Source organism: Ovis aries, chromosome 20 (assembly GCF_016772045.2).
Source record: "Ovis aries strain OAR_USU_Benz2616 breed Rambouillet chromosome 20, ARS-UI_Ramb_v3.0, whole genome shotgun sequence".
Taxonomy (NCBI): domain Eukaryota; kingdom Metazoa; phylum Chordata; class Mammalia; order Artiodactyla; family Bovidae; genus Ovis; species Ovis aries.
Window position 1 is genome coordinate 22,204,507 of NC_056073.1, and position 15,243 is coordinate 22,219,749.

At 38.3% G+C, this 15,243-nt stretch overlaps 1 protein-coding gene across 5 annotated transcripts in view; it reads right to left on the reverse strand.

Moving 5' to 3' along the window:
* CRISP1 (cysteine rich secretory protein 1) overlaps positions 1-15,243 on the reverse strand; it is a 72,212-nt gene that overhangs the window by 4,872 nt on the left and 52,097 nt on the right. For all 5 annotated transcript variants that reach the window (XM_060403695.1, XM_042236972.2, XM_060403694.1 and 2 more), the window contains 3 exons: positions 12,132-12,199; positions 6,762-6,890; positions 561-651 (listed from right to left, as the gene is read on the reverse strand). In XM_060403695.1, the coding sequence (XP_060259678.1) occupies positions 561-651; positions 6,762-6,890; positions 12,132-12,197 (286 nt within the window). In that variant the 5' untranslated portion in view covers positions 12,198-12,199. The remainder of the gene's footprint in view (positions 1-560; positions 652-6,761; positions 6,891-12,131; positions 12,200-15,243) is intronic.

Genomic DNA, 15,243 nt, shown 5'->3' on the forward strand with positions numbered 1-15,243 from the left:
GTAATACTGTGAGTAGCTGAAATAACTATGGGCTTCCCAGGTGGCGCTGGTGGTAAAGAATCTGCCTGTCAGTGTAGGAGATGTTAGAGATGCGGGTTACATCCCTGGGTTGGGAAAATCGCCTGGAGGAGGGCATGGAGAGAAACCCACTCCAGTGTTCTGGCCTGGAGAATCCCACAGACAGAAGACCCGGTGGGCTATAGTCCATAGGGTTACACAGAGTCGAACACGACTGAAGTGACTTTTAGCATGCATGCACAAAATAACTACATGGAGTGGGAACCTTCTAGCTATACAGCTTTTCATCTGTTATTATTGTATTCAACTATCCTATGATATTGAGAGCTTTGACTCTTTTCTTTTGGTGATTAGAATCAGGAATTTGAAAATTTGAATATCTGAATTTAAAAATTAGCAGTAATGAAACAGTGTGATGAGTCACAATTCACTGCCATTTATGGGGTAAGTGTAAATACATGCTAGATGACTTAACTTACCCTTACCAAGTTACTGAACAATTCCTGAGGACTTTTGAGCAAAAAGGTGTGTTGTATACCTACTTGTAATTCGCCTCTTGAGTGCATTGCTTTGTACCAATTCACAGTCCTTTGACAACATTCTGGCATTTTGTGCAGCTTCTTCACTCCAATTCTACAAGTGAAATACAAACACATGGCCTTAATAACATTTCTGTGATAAGATTTTAGTTCATTCTTTCTAAAAATCCAAAGCTACCAATATTCTCAATTGTGTAGGCTAACAATTGAATTCTCTTAAATATTTTGGTTCGAAGAGGAAGGCAAATCTTTCAGTCCATTGTTTTAACCCTCGAACTTACAAGATCAAAACTTGATGATAACATTCAGATGTAGCTTCTTTTTCTGAAATATTAGCATTTAAGTAAATGCTTCCATTAAAATAGACAAGTTAGAAATCCATCTCATTATTTATTAATAGTTTTACCTTTGACACATTATTAAATCTCTTTGAATCACAGTTTCTTCATCTGTAAAATATGCCCCATAATTCATACATGATAGTTTGTTCAAAATTTTAAGGTTTTTAATTTGGATAATTCATGCAATACAACTATGATATAATAAATCTTATGGTACATGCTCAATAAATAAGTATTTCTGTGATTAGAAACAAATATAGTGTCACATCACTCCATCTAAATTATGAATAATAATAGCAAGTCATAACTAACATACATGCAAGGATCTGTCACCAATTCTTTATGTGTATGCTCTCATCTTTACTCATAGCAGTTCTACAAGGGAATCACTCTTACTATCCCCATCTGCAAATCAGGAAACTGAGACACAAAGATGCTGCTTAACTTTTCAGGATAATACCATCTATAAGTGGCAGAAAGAAAATTGGAACCCAAGTTCTTCTGGCTCTGGAGCGTGTGCTCCTAACTCTTGATGTGTGTCGATTGTGCTAAGTTGAAGCATTTTGTTGGGGTTTTCTCGAAATAAGATGAAAAGTAGAAAGTCTACGTCCCTTGTTATGGGAGTGTGACAAATGTTCTCCCGGACACTCTCTCATTCTCATGTTATGTACGTCCACTTAAAAGATTGTCCCCAGATCTGCACAAAAGACGTTATTACTGAATGAAAGTTGCAGCATTTCTTGTTTACTATGGGCTTTTATATAAATCATCCAGCTACTCTTGAAAATAATTTTTCAGTGATGCCCTCACTTAGTTTTTCAATATTTTCCCTGCCATTGAAGAAGTTTATCTCATACGCATAGGCTGCCATCTGTGTTAGTTTTATAGAATTACCCCCCAGATTGATGAACTGATTAAATTGTGAGGGTAACTAACTAACTTATTAGCTTAGGGTCAAAGTAAAAATGTGGTTTTTGTGGGGTTTGCTTGTTTCATGCAAGAAAAGATGTATTTCCAGAGTGAAATAAGTCAAAAGAGAAAAACCAGTATCATATATTAATGCATATACCTGGAATCCAGAAAAATGGTAACATGAATTTATTTGCAGAGCAGAAATAGAGACCCAGACATAGAAAACAAACATATGGATACCAAGGGGGGAAAGGGGAGTGGAATGAGTTGGGAGATTGGGACAGACATGGATATGTCTATATCCATATATAGATAGATACACATACTACTATGTATAAATAAAATAGATAACTAATGAGAACTGACTGTAAAACAAGGAATTCTACCCAATACTCTGTGGTGACCTAAATGGGAAGGAAACCCAAAAAAGAGGATATATATGTATCACTGATTCACTTTGTGGTACAGCAGAAACTAACACAGCATTATAACTATACTCCAGTTAAAAAAAAGAAAGAAAGAAAGAAAGAAAAAAAAACTAGCCCTTGAGGAAAGAAAAGGAAAAAAAAAAAGATGTAAGATATATTTCAATGATGGATACATCTAATTAAAAAAGTAGAGATGACATAAAACATCTCATCAGGGCATAATATCTCCTGGCAGTGGGAATAGCATCATTGAACTCACAAATATAAAATCTTGCCTATTCTGACCAGGTTACCAAGTGTTTCAAACTGGAACTTATCTGGCTAATTCATTGCTGACCATTCATTGTGCATGCTAAGATGTACCGCCCATACCCAGATCGCTTTCAGAACTGAAGCACTTATTTCCTCTTGAGCTGAGAATCTTGCCCACAGAAAGCTCTGCTGTCCTTTTTAACACATGTTGTCCTTATTCATGAGCATACTTACTTCCCTAGGGCAGCACATATCTAGCAGCACAAGCACAGAGCTATTGTAACTATAAATGCCACACAAACTCTCTCCAACTCAGGACAAGGTCTACTGAGCTGTCCTAGTTGTCCAGTTTCCCATGGGATTAATGGAGGCTTCTGTTGTGCCTATACTCACAACCCAACTTCTTTGTACACTCTATGCTGCTTCTTTATCCACATCCATAGATCTCTGTAAATCTGGAAATTGTTCCCCAATAAACATCATACATGCTAATCTCCATCTCAGAGTCTGTTTATCTTCTTGTGTAAAGTACCTGAAACCGTAATTACAAACAGTATGTGGTTCAGACTTCTTTGAGGAAGCTGTTTGGGATATTGCCTCTGAGTAATGTTGGTAAGATACAAATGTTTTTATTATACATCATAAGTTAAATCAAAAGTAAGTATGTATGGTTATTGCAGCAAAATTACAAGTTCTGGCTTTAGTAAATGGTTCTGTTTAAATAAAATTCCAACTTTATGTGCAGAAACTTTTGTTTTTCTTTTCTTGAAAATCTTTGCCTGGCATTTGTGATTGGCTTTTCAGCTCTACTATAATTCTATCAGTTCCTTTCTCTCCATACCCTATGCATTATTTACGGAAAAACTCAGCTCCTATATTGTCTTTTAAAATGTTACTCAGTTTTACTGGTACACTTAATTTATCATATTATTGATCTCTCATACCTTTACATCTTAACACAAATATATTAATTTTATAGAGGATGAGATGGCTGGATGGCATCACTGACTCGATAGACGCGAGTCTGAGTGAACTTCGGAGTTGGTGATGGACAGGGAGGCCTGGCGTGCTGCGATTCATGGGGTCGCAAAGAGTCGGACACGACTGAGCGACTGAACTGAACTGAACTGATATATTCAATGCTGAGCTGTAGTCACTCAGTGGTGTCAGACTCCTTGAAACCCCATGGACTGTAGCCTGCCAGGCTCCTCTGTCCATGAGGATTCCCCAGGCAAGAATACTGGAGTGGGTTGCCCTGCCCTCCACCAGGGGATCTTCCCAACCCATGGATTGAACCCAGGTCTCCCTCATTACAAGCAGATTCTTTACTGTCTGAGCCACCAGGGAAGCCCAAGAATATTGGAATGGGTAGCCTATCCCTTCTCCAGGGGATCTTCTTGACCCAGGAGTTGAACTGGGATCTCCTGCATTGCAGGCAGATTTTTTACCAGCTGAGCTACAAGGGAAGCACATATATTTAATACTATGTTATAATATTTCCTCTGTATTTACCTTGAATACACAATAATAAAGTCTCTGAAATCAGAGACTATATTTTCTGTTCACTCTATAACTTCTTCACTACCTCCTAGCTACATTTATTTGCTGATTTGGAAACAGGATTTAGAACCCTGTTTGTCCTAAGGAAGGTAAAGTGTTAAGAGCTGGTCCCTGGAGTTGGCCATTTGTATTTGAATCTGTTTTTATCCAGTACTTAAGACTTTGGATGAGATACCTAATTTCTCTGATGTTCAGATTTACCATCTATAAAACAGAGATGATAGTATCATTTACATCACAAGATGATTGAGAAAATGAAATGAAATAATGCAATAATGCTTCAGCAATACATGAACTATGAACTTCCAGATGTTCAAGCTGGCAGAGGAACCAGAGATCAAATTGCCAACATCCGCTGGATCATCGAAAAAGCAAGAGAGTTCCAGAAAAATATCTATTTCTGCTTTATTGACTATGCCAAAGCCTTTGACTGTGTGGATCACAATACACTGTGGAAAATTCTGAAAGAGATATGAATACCAGGCCACCTGATTTGCCTCTTGAGAAACCTATATGCAGGGCAGGAAGCAACAGTTAGAACTGGACATGAAACAACAGACTGATTTCAAACAGGAAAAGGAGGACATCAAGGCTGTATATTGTCACCCTGCTTGTTTAACTTATATGCAGAGTACATCATGAGAAACACTGGGCTGGAGGAAGCACAAGCTGGAATCAAGATTGCCAGGAGAAATATCAATAACCTCAGATATGCAGATGACACCACCCTTAAGGCCGAAAGTGAAGAAGAACTAAAGAGCTTCTTGATGAAAGTGAAAGAGGAGAGTGAAAAAGTTGGCTTAAAGCTCAACATTCAGAAAACAAACATCATGGCGTCTGGTCCCATAACTTCATGGAAAATAGATGGGGAAACAGTGGAAATAGTGGAAACTGTGGCAGACTATTTTTTCTGGGCTCCAAAATCACTGCAGATGTTGATTGCAGCCGTGAAACTAAAAACTGCTTACTCCTTGGAAAGAATGTTATGACCAACCTAAACAGCATATTAAAAAGCAGAGACATTTCTTTGCCAACAAAGGTCCATCTAGTCAAGGCTATGGTTTTTCCAGTGGTCATGTATGGATGTGAGAGTTGGACTATAAAGAAAGCTGAGCACTGAAGAACTGATGCTTTTGAACTGTGGTGTTGGAGAAGACTCTTAAGAGTCCCTTGGACTGCAAGGAGATCCAACCAGTCCATCCTAAAGGAGACCAGTCCTGGATGTTCATTGGAAGGACTGATGCTGAAGCTGAAACTCTAATACTTTGGCCACCTGATGTGAAGAGCTGATTCATTTGAAAAGGCCCTGATGCTGGGAAAGATTGAGGGCAGGAGGAGAAGGGGACAAGAGAGGAAGAGATGGTTGGATGGCATCACCGACTCGATGGACATGGGTTTGGGTGGACTCTGGGAGTTGGTGATGGACAGGGAGGCCTGGCGTGCTGCGGTTCATGGGGTAGCAAAGAGTCGGACTCTGCTGAGCGACTGAACTGAACTGAATGCAGTAAGATTTTAGAAGAATGCCTTTCAAACTATAATAAGTATAATATGCTGTCAGTTACAATACTCAGAATGCAAAAATGCCTATGCTAGCTGTTGGCTTTTATTATTTTGGGTTCTAAGATGACCAAGAGATATATTTTAAGATTATTTTTCCATTTACTCTTTTCCTCCTTTTTTTGTCATTTGCCTGAGAAAACTGTCCCCTAGGCTCAGTTCCCAGTGCCTGTGTTATTTCTAACCCTTGTTATTCTAGGCTAGTCTGGGGCTAAACAACCAAGTTTAGGATCCCCCAAACCTGAGTGATACATCTGGGATATAATATAGGTGAGGCTAGTCACCTAATACACCTGAGTAGTCCCTGCATTTGTTTGTTTGATAACACTTTGCTCACACTGCAGGTTTACAGAGAAAAGACAATTTTTCTTTTCTTATACGCTAAGTTGCTTTAGTCTTGTCTGACTCTTTGTGACCCTTTGGCCTGTAGCCCACCAGGCTTCTCTGTCCATTGTATTTTCCAGGCAAGAATATTGGAGTGGGTTGTCATTTCCTACTCCAGGGGATCTTTTCAACCCAGGGATTGAACTCAGGTCTCTTAAGTCTCCTGCATTGATGGGAGAATTCTTTACCACTAGTATTTGAAACAAGGAAACAGATTTGCCAATACTGGCTCATCTAGCTTCACCACCAGGTTAGAACATGGGCATCTTGATTCTCAGAGCATCTTAGTCTCTGGGCTACTGCCCAATGAAGACAGCTATGAAATGCCTCCCCAAATGCATTGTTAAAGCACCTGTAGCATCTGCTATACTGATGATACTGACTGGCAGCATCAGCATTATCTGGGAGCTTGGAATGGTATCCATCTCAGACCTCCTGAATCAGACCTCAGAGAGTGGGGCCCAGGGTCTGGTGCTTCATCAAATTCTTCAGCTGGCTCAAGCATACTAGAGTTTGAGAAACACTGTCCTAGGGTCCATTAAGAATGAAACTACACTTTCTGTGACGGATGTGGCTCTGTCACTTACTAACTCTGTGAGTTTGGAAAAGCTACTTACTTCCTCTGAGCCTCTGTTTCTTCTGTTGCATGATAGGTTTATTTGTGAAGACCAGACTTTTAGTATATGGAAACCAAATAGAACTTAATAAAATCTCAGTAAACACCGTTCCTATCATTGGCATCATCATGGTTGCTGTTTAATTAATCTTACCATTTTCAGCATGTTGCTGGCTGGTGGAGATACTCCTCTCCTGAGGATGTTATGTGTAGTAACAATTTCTTCTTGGACAGCCTCCATTTCCGTAAAGAGTGTATCATATGGGACTTTGGATGGTTTTGTCTGTGACCAGAAAATTACTAATTAGTCTTGCTTCTTTTAAGTGGAATTTGTAACACATAGTATATTACTTGTAGACTTCATGAAATAAATTTACAGTTTATATTGAATAAACAATACTCTACAGCTCTTTTCACTCTAAGACATCTCAGTAAGCTAGTTTCCATTGCTCCATTATTAGTTTTGAGGACTTCTGAATATCAATCTGACATTACACAAGTCTACAGAACAGTGCACTATGAAAGGGTTGTTTTTCAGATTTATATTTTGGACCATATTGAGGCATTTTTATTGGGCAATACGAACCATAGTGGAAAATGTTTTGATACTATTATACCTTTTACTGCCTGACTTCCCTTCCTTGGTGCATTCTGCACCCTACCTCCTGCAAGTGTTCTCTTTGCATCCCAAATAAACCACTCACACTTGAATATTGTTTAAAGGTATGTGTCTGGGAGAGTCTAAATATTCATCACTGAGTACAAAACCTTCAGGATCTTCAACTCAGATTGTGCATCTTTGTCTGATTCATACGAGAAAACATTGATATTTGTATCAGCATATGTACATACAATATAGAATTCAAGTCAACTACAAACTAAAATGTTTCATTTTTTTACCTTTTATCCTGTAGCTTACTAAGAAAAACAATTAATGGCTTTATTATTTTAGGTTAGCATTAATTTGTTTAAAGAACATCTTCTTTTATGTGTGTGTGTGATTCACATGTATTTTATGCTATTTTTTTTAAAAGTGAAAAACTTATGTAGTATAATTTGAGTGGTATCTGTGTATTTATCAACTACCACAGGACTATCAACAGTTTCTGAATGGATAGGATTCAGCCATACTTTGCTCAAATATAGTAGTTCTTGTCTTATATTTTATTTAAAAATTTAAGGATATTGGGAGAAGACAAAACTATAAAATCATTACACTTCTTTAGAAACTGTCCCCTGTGGATGTCATTTCTTCAAAAACACACTCATAAGGTACTATTTTTCTGTCATACTGCAAGTATCCTGGACTAGATTAGAGGGATCAAACTGCCAATATCCGTTGGATGATAGAATATGCAAGAGAATTCCAGAAAAGCATTTACTTCTGCTTCATTGACTACCCTAAAGCCTTTGACTACGTGGATTACAACAAACTGGAAAATTCTTAAAGATATGGAAATACCAGACCACCTTACCTGCCTTCTGAGAAACCTGTATGCAGGTCAAGAAACAATATTAGAACCAGACATGGAACAAAAAACTAGTTCCAAATTGGGAAAGGAGGACGTCAAGGCTGTATATTGTCACCCTGCTTATTTAACTTATATGCAGAGTACATCATGCAAAATGTCAGGCTGCATAAAGCACAAGCTGGAATCAAGATTGCTGGGGAAAATATCAGTAACCTCAGATATGTAGATGACACCATTCTTATGGCAGAAAGCAAGGAGGAACTAAAGAGTCTTGTGATGAAGGTGAAAGAGGAGAGTGAAAAAGCTGCCTTAAAACTCAACATTCAAAAAACTAAGATCATGGGATCCGATCCCATCACTTCATGGCAAACAGATTAAGAAACAATAGAAACAGTGACAGGCTTTATTTCTTGGACTCCAAAATCACTGCAGATGATGACTGCAGCTATGAACTTAAAAGATATTGGCTCCTTGAAAGAAAAATCATGACCAAGATAGACAGCATATTAAAAAGCAGAGACATTACTTTGCCAACAAAGGTCCACCTAGTCAAAGCTATGGTTTTTCCAATAGTCATGTATGAATGTGAGAGTTGGACCATAAAGAAAGCTGAGGGCTGAAAAACTGATGTTTTGAACTGTGGTGTTGGAGAAAACTCTTGAGAGTCTGTTGGACAGCAAGGAGATCAAACTAGTCAGTCCTAAAGGAAATCAATCTTGAATATTCATTGTGAGAGAGTAACAGGCAGGAAGGTTCAGTTCAGTTCAGTTCAGTTGCTCAGTCGTGTCTGACTCTTTGTGACCCCATGGACTGTAGCCCACCAGGCTTCCCTGTCCATTACCAACTCCTGGAGCTTACTAAAACTCATGTCCATTGAGTTGGTGATGCCATCCAAACATCTCATCCTCTGTTGTCTCCTTCTCTCGCCTTCAATCTTTCCCAGCATCAGGGTCTTTTCTAGTGAGTCAGTTCTTCGCATCAGTTGGCCAACGTGTTGGAGTTTCAGCTTCAATCAATCCTTCCAATGAATACTCAGAATTGATCTCCTTTAGGATGGACTGGTTGGATCTCTTTGCTGTCCAAGGGATTCTCAAGAGTCTTCTTCAACAGCACAGTTCAAAAGCATCAATTCTTTGGCCTTCAGCTTTCTTTATAGTCCAACTCTCACATCCATACATGACTATTGGGAAAAGGATAGCTTTGACTAGATGGACCTTTGTTGGCAAAGTAATGTCTCTGCTTTTTAATATGCTGTTTAAGTTGGTCATAGCTTTTCTTCCAAGGAGCAAACATCTTTTAATTTCATGCCTGCAGTCACCATCTGAAGTGATTTTGGAGCCCCCCAAAATAAAGTCTGTCACTGTTTCCATTGCTTCCTCATCTATTTGCCATGAAGTGATGGGACCGGATGTCACAGGACTGATTTCATTTAGGATAGACTGGTTGGATCTCCAAGGCTAGGGGTCTCCAAGTGGAGGAAATAGGCTGCAAGTGTCAGACGTTTTTTCTATCTCTCTTTAAGGGCAGGAGGAAACAAACTACAAGTGTCAGATTTTTTTTTCCCTTCTCTATACAAAAGTAAAAGGAGGTTTCTCTTAAAATTCTCTGATCCCATGACGACACCTGGTTCCACGTAAACGTAACTTTTCTCAAACCTTGAGCTAACCAATGCATTTTTCTTATGGAAATGTTTTTCTTAAGCTATGTTAATGAACTACGTATTTACCCTAGACTCTGTCTTCAGATTGGTTCCACCTTAAACTCAGAACCGACTTGACAAACCAGTATGTTTTACTCATACAATTGTTCTCCTAATCTATGTTAATGAAACCAAATATTCGCTTGGAAACTTGCCTTTCTTCAAGAATCATGTCCATCGTCTTATAGCCCTGGGGTGACTCACCTTGTGCCAATATTATCTCAAAATGCAAGTTGTGGGTGAGGAGCCTGGTGCCACTCTGAGTTTTGAGACATTTCCTTTCTCTAATTAGCAGCCTGCTAGTAGCTATATAACATCCTGCTAAAGACTAGCAAGGGGGCACTCTTTCTGCCCCCTTCTGATGTCTATGTCAGAAACTTTCTCTGTCTCTTTTTTACTTTAATTAAACTTGGTTACACAAAAGCTCTGAGTGATCAAGCCTCATCACTGGCCCTGGATTGAATTCCTCTCCTCTGGAGGCCAAGACTCCCTGCGTCTTTCACGGCTCAGCAACAACCTTTCAATTGGAAGGACTGAAGCTGAAGCTCCAATATTTTGGGCACCTGATGAGAAGAACTGACTCATTCAAAAAGACCCTGATGCTGGGAAAGATTGAAGGCAGAAGGAGAAGGGGATGACAGAGGATGAGATGGTCGGATGGCATCATTGACTTGATGGGCATGAGTTTGAGCAAGCTCCTGGAGTTGGTGATGGACAGAGAAGCTGGGCAGGCTGCAGTGCATGGGGTCACAAAGAGTTGGACACGACTGAGTGACTGAACTGAACTGAACTGGGAACCCACAAGAATTTCCTTAAGTTCCATATGATAACTCTCCCTGCTCCTCTTAAAATATGCTGCTTCAGTGAATTTCATGTCATTTAGCTCAAGCTATCCACCTCCAAACATTTACTTTTGTGTAGTGATTTTCCTGTAAATTCCTCTCATTGATAGAAATTGGGTCTCCTGAAATAATTCATCTTGTCTACCCCAAATTCTGCAGTCAACAGGAGTGACAGCAGCATTCACAAGGATGACTCAACCATCTCATATCCTGGGCCCTTGAACTTTAATCTCTTAAACTTCTCTTCTGAGGCTTTTTAGTTTTCTACCATAAAGGTTGCAGCCAATATCTGATGATCACTTCAAAATGCAATACTTTTAACTTACCAGAGGATTGCTGGGTATCAGGCAAGAGCTCCATCTAGTTTCTCGTGGGGAAAGAAGTATGAGGGATAAGATCCAAACAAGCACCCCAGTAATCTAATGTATGTAGATTTTCTTTCATTTATTGAATTAAGCGGCTTTCACTTTTTTCCACTTTTGACTTCTATCTAGCATGTGAAAATATAAAAACCACTCATGTTCTATACCAAAACTATTAACCAGTTCATCATAAAAAATATTTTCAGTACATTGCAATGTAATATTTTCCTTATATCATTGAGATTTTTTTTACAGGTACATATTATTGTATGACTTGTAAAATACTCAGAATTTATTTCTTCTTATATACCATTAAATGTTCCATTTCTGTTCTGTGAATGTTGAAACTCTTGTTTTTAATAAGTAGTGAGATTCAAGCATCATATATTGACTCCATTGCTAACAGCTCCTCACATTTCTCTCCCTGCTGTTGGCATATTTCATTTTTTATTTTTGGTTGTGAAGTGAGGCTTGTGGGATCTTAAGTTCCAGACCAGGAGCAGAACCAAAGCCCCATGCAGTGGAAATGTGGACTCCAAACCACTGGACTTTGAGGGAAGTCCTGGCACTTTTCATTTTATATTTAATTTGGATGTGTTAAATTCTTGTCATAGTCATAAATCAGAAAGCTCAGTTGGGATATTGATGAAATACTTACCTTATCTGGAGAAAAACTAAAAAACAATATTTCCCCCATATTTTCATGGAAAAGGCATGGATCAGCTGTAAAGAAGTAATTCCCACCCTACATTGTTAGCTTTTTGAATTATTCAGAGAAGTTTAATGATGTAGGCATGGGCTTGTGAAGTCAAACTGCTTAGATTTACCTTCAGACTCTGCCACTTCCAAGTTATCTGACTTTGGACACATGACTTAACCTCTTATGTTTGGTTTCTTTCTCTGTATTATGAGATTAAGAATAGTACTTGCCTAATAGAGCTATGGTGAGAACTAGGTGAGTCCTGGGCATGTGCCTGTGTGTGCTCAGCTGCTTTAGTCGTGTCCGACTCTTTGTGACCCTGTGGACTTTAGCTGGCCTACTGGGCATAGCATCCTCACAATAGTGCCTGGAACAAAATAAGTTGTAGCACAGAGTTAGCTCTTATCCTTCTCTCAAAAGTAATCACAAAATATACAATCCTCACATACTTTTATAATCAAAACAGGCAGGCAGCCAGCAGCAACGGCCAGAAACAAGAAGCATTTCATTGTCATCCCTGTAAGAAAAGTAACATAACTTTAGACTATTGCCGACTTGTGGGGATAATGTTTTGTCATAAGTCTTTTTGGGAAACACTTTTACATGCATCTGCATTTTTTATTTTTTTGCAAAAAGAGACCTGCAAGATCAGAACAAAGTTTTAATATGCTAGTCATTGGTACCAAGAGAGGAAGAGAGAACTATGATTGGGAGAATAACAGAAGTTAGTAGTAATCCCTGGAGTCTCTGAATATGTTACATTTTGTGACAAAAGAGAATTAAGGTAGCAGATAAAGTTCAAATTGCTCATCAGTTGACTTTAGAGTTGGGATAGTGTCCTGGCTTATCCATGTGAATTCAATGTAATCATGATAATGGTAATTCGTTTCAGTTGTGCCCAACTCTGTGACCCTATGGACTATTGGCAGCAGGTTCCTCTGTCCATAGGATTCTCTAGACAACAATATTGGAGTGAGTTGCCACGCTCTCCTCCAGGGGTCTTCCCGACTCACGGATTGAACCCATGTCTCTTATGTCCTCCTGCATTAGCAGGTGGGTTCTTACCACTAGTGCCACCTGGGAAGCATATATGAGAGACAGAGGCAGCATCAGTGATGGATGATGAGGAAGGCTCAGTTAGCCACAACTGACTTTGAAGACAGAGGGAAGAACTATGAGCCAAAGAATATGGGCAAGCTGTTGAAAGTAGGCAAAGGCAAGGAAATGAATTCTCCCCTGAAGCTTAGCTCAATGAGACCCATTTGGATTCCTGAGCTCCAGACTATATAAATAGTAAATGTGTACTGTTTTAAGATTCTGAGCTTATAGGAATTTGTTGCAGTAGCAACAAGGAAACTAATATAAACACAGCAAGATTAGATTTGAATTTTCTATTGCTGGAGAATCCCAGGGACAGGGGAGCCTGGTGAGCTGCCGTCTATGGGGTTGCACAGAGTTGGACACGACTGAAGCGACTTAGTAGCAGCAGCAGCAGCAGCATAGCATACTTTGGCCACCTGATGCGAAGAGCTGACTCATTGGAACAGACCCTCATGCTGGGGAAGATTGAAGGCAGGAGGAGAAGGGGACGACAGAGAATGAGATGGTTGGATGGCATCACCGACTCAATGGACATGGGTTTGGGTGGACTGGGGGAGTTGGTGATGGACAGGGAGGCCTGGCGTGCTGCGGTTCATGGGGTCGCAAAGAGTCAGATACGACTAAGCGACTGAACTGAAATGAACTGATAGCAAGAGGGTGTGATGTTGGTGCACATGATTTACATACATGATTTGGAGATATTCTGTAAAGTCTGTTCACTCTATCAAGAGCGGTTGTCATTGTGAGTGGAGCAAATCGGAGTGAATTTTATTTTTGTCTGATACAGGTTGCTGATGCTAGCATATTAATAAATATAGGTTATTAAATTTGGTTGATACCTTCTTTTTACAGTCTGCCAAGTTTAGTTCTGAATCAATCCTGCTGAGTGGGAAGCAGAAGGGGCTGTTTGGTTCTCATTTTAAAGAAGACTTTCCAAGAGCAGGTTAGACGATTTGCACAGAATAATACAAACAATACAGTTTGCCATTGCTGTTAAACTTCCCCTACAAACATATTTGTATGAGAGGAATTTGTAAATCAATTCTTTCAGGGAACATACACACATAAGCAATCTGTCCTTTACTGCATTTTTTTGTATCTTTTTTTTTCCCTTCCTCCGTTTCTGCCTCCAAAATTTTACAAACCCTCAAACTCTAAAATACACAATAACACAGATGAAATATACAACTTATTCTGTTACTTAATTCTCAACAATCCAATAAAGCAATTTTTTTCCAAGAAAAAAATAGAATAAAAATCTTATCAACTATAGTAGGTTGATATATACACACAAGTTAGCATTTATACCCGTTATACTATATCTCTACATCTTTTTCTAAGGGAAAATTTGCGGGGGGGGGTGATGTGAATGCTCATTATCTTAATTGTTATGATAATTTTGCAGATATATACTAGCATGTACCTCAAAAACTGTCATAAAAAGTTTAAGAAATACCAAAAAAATTATTTCACACCAATCAAACAACTGGAATTGATAATTCAGATTTTTGTCTTTCAAGTCTTTTTTCTTATGCATAAATTCAGTATTCAGATTCATCCATAATATGCATAATACATACAAAAATTGTATCCTGTTTCCCCCAGAATTTCTATTATTATATATTCCTTATGATCATTGTTTTGATAATGTGAAATAGCTGTAATTAGCTTTAGATTTTGACTAAGTCTGATTTTAAGCTTTAATATTTTTCTCTACAAGTACTGTTATGTTATTATAAATATTTTAAAACAAATACCCTGCCATTTTTAGGATATTTTTCATAAATTATCATAAGATTTGAGCTTCAGAATTTGAAATTGATTGAAATCTTGCACTTTTTTCTTTTGACATGATATAAAACTAATATTAATCTAAATAAACCTGATACACAATAAGCGCTCAATAAATATTTATTAAATAAATTATATTTTGTATAGTTGAAATAATTGCCTATTTCAGAGCCCCCCCCCACAATCTGTTAATTAAATGTGATATAATAAAAGTCATACTGATCCTGGTGTTAAAATACTAATGATTTGTTCTTAGTTTTCTTATTAGCTCTGACACCAATAAATCCACAAATTCTCTGAAAATCAGTTTGTTTTTGCTTAGAATGAAATCCAGCATGTTGGAGATATAGATGGCTTTCAAATTCATAGAAGTACAGGAGACAACCAACTCTGGAGCTGTAATTTGCTCAGTGAGCTTTATAATCCAAACTTGAAAGCCATGCTATATTACACAACAGGGTTATAATTCTGATAGATAGCTTCTGACAGATAGCTTTTGAAGACATACAGTATCCTCCATATTATTGAAAATAGATAAATAGAACCTGGATATTTTATATACAGATATAGTATCTTCTGTCATAAATAAGTGAAAAATCATTGTTTTATAATGACACAAGGAATTTGATACAATTGATGATTTAATGCTAGCTATTATATCCTGTACAA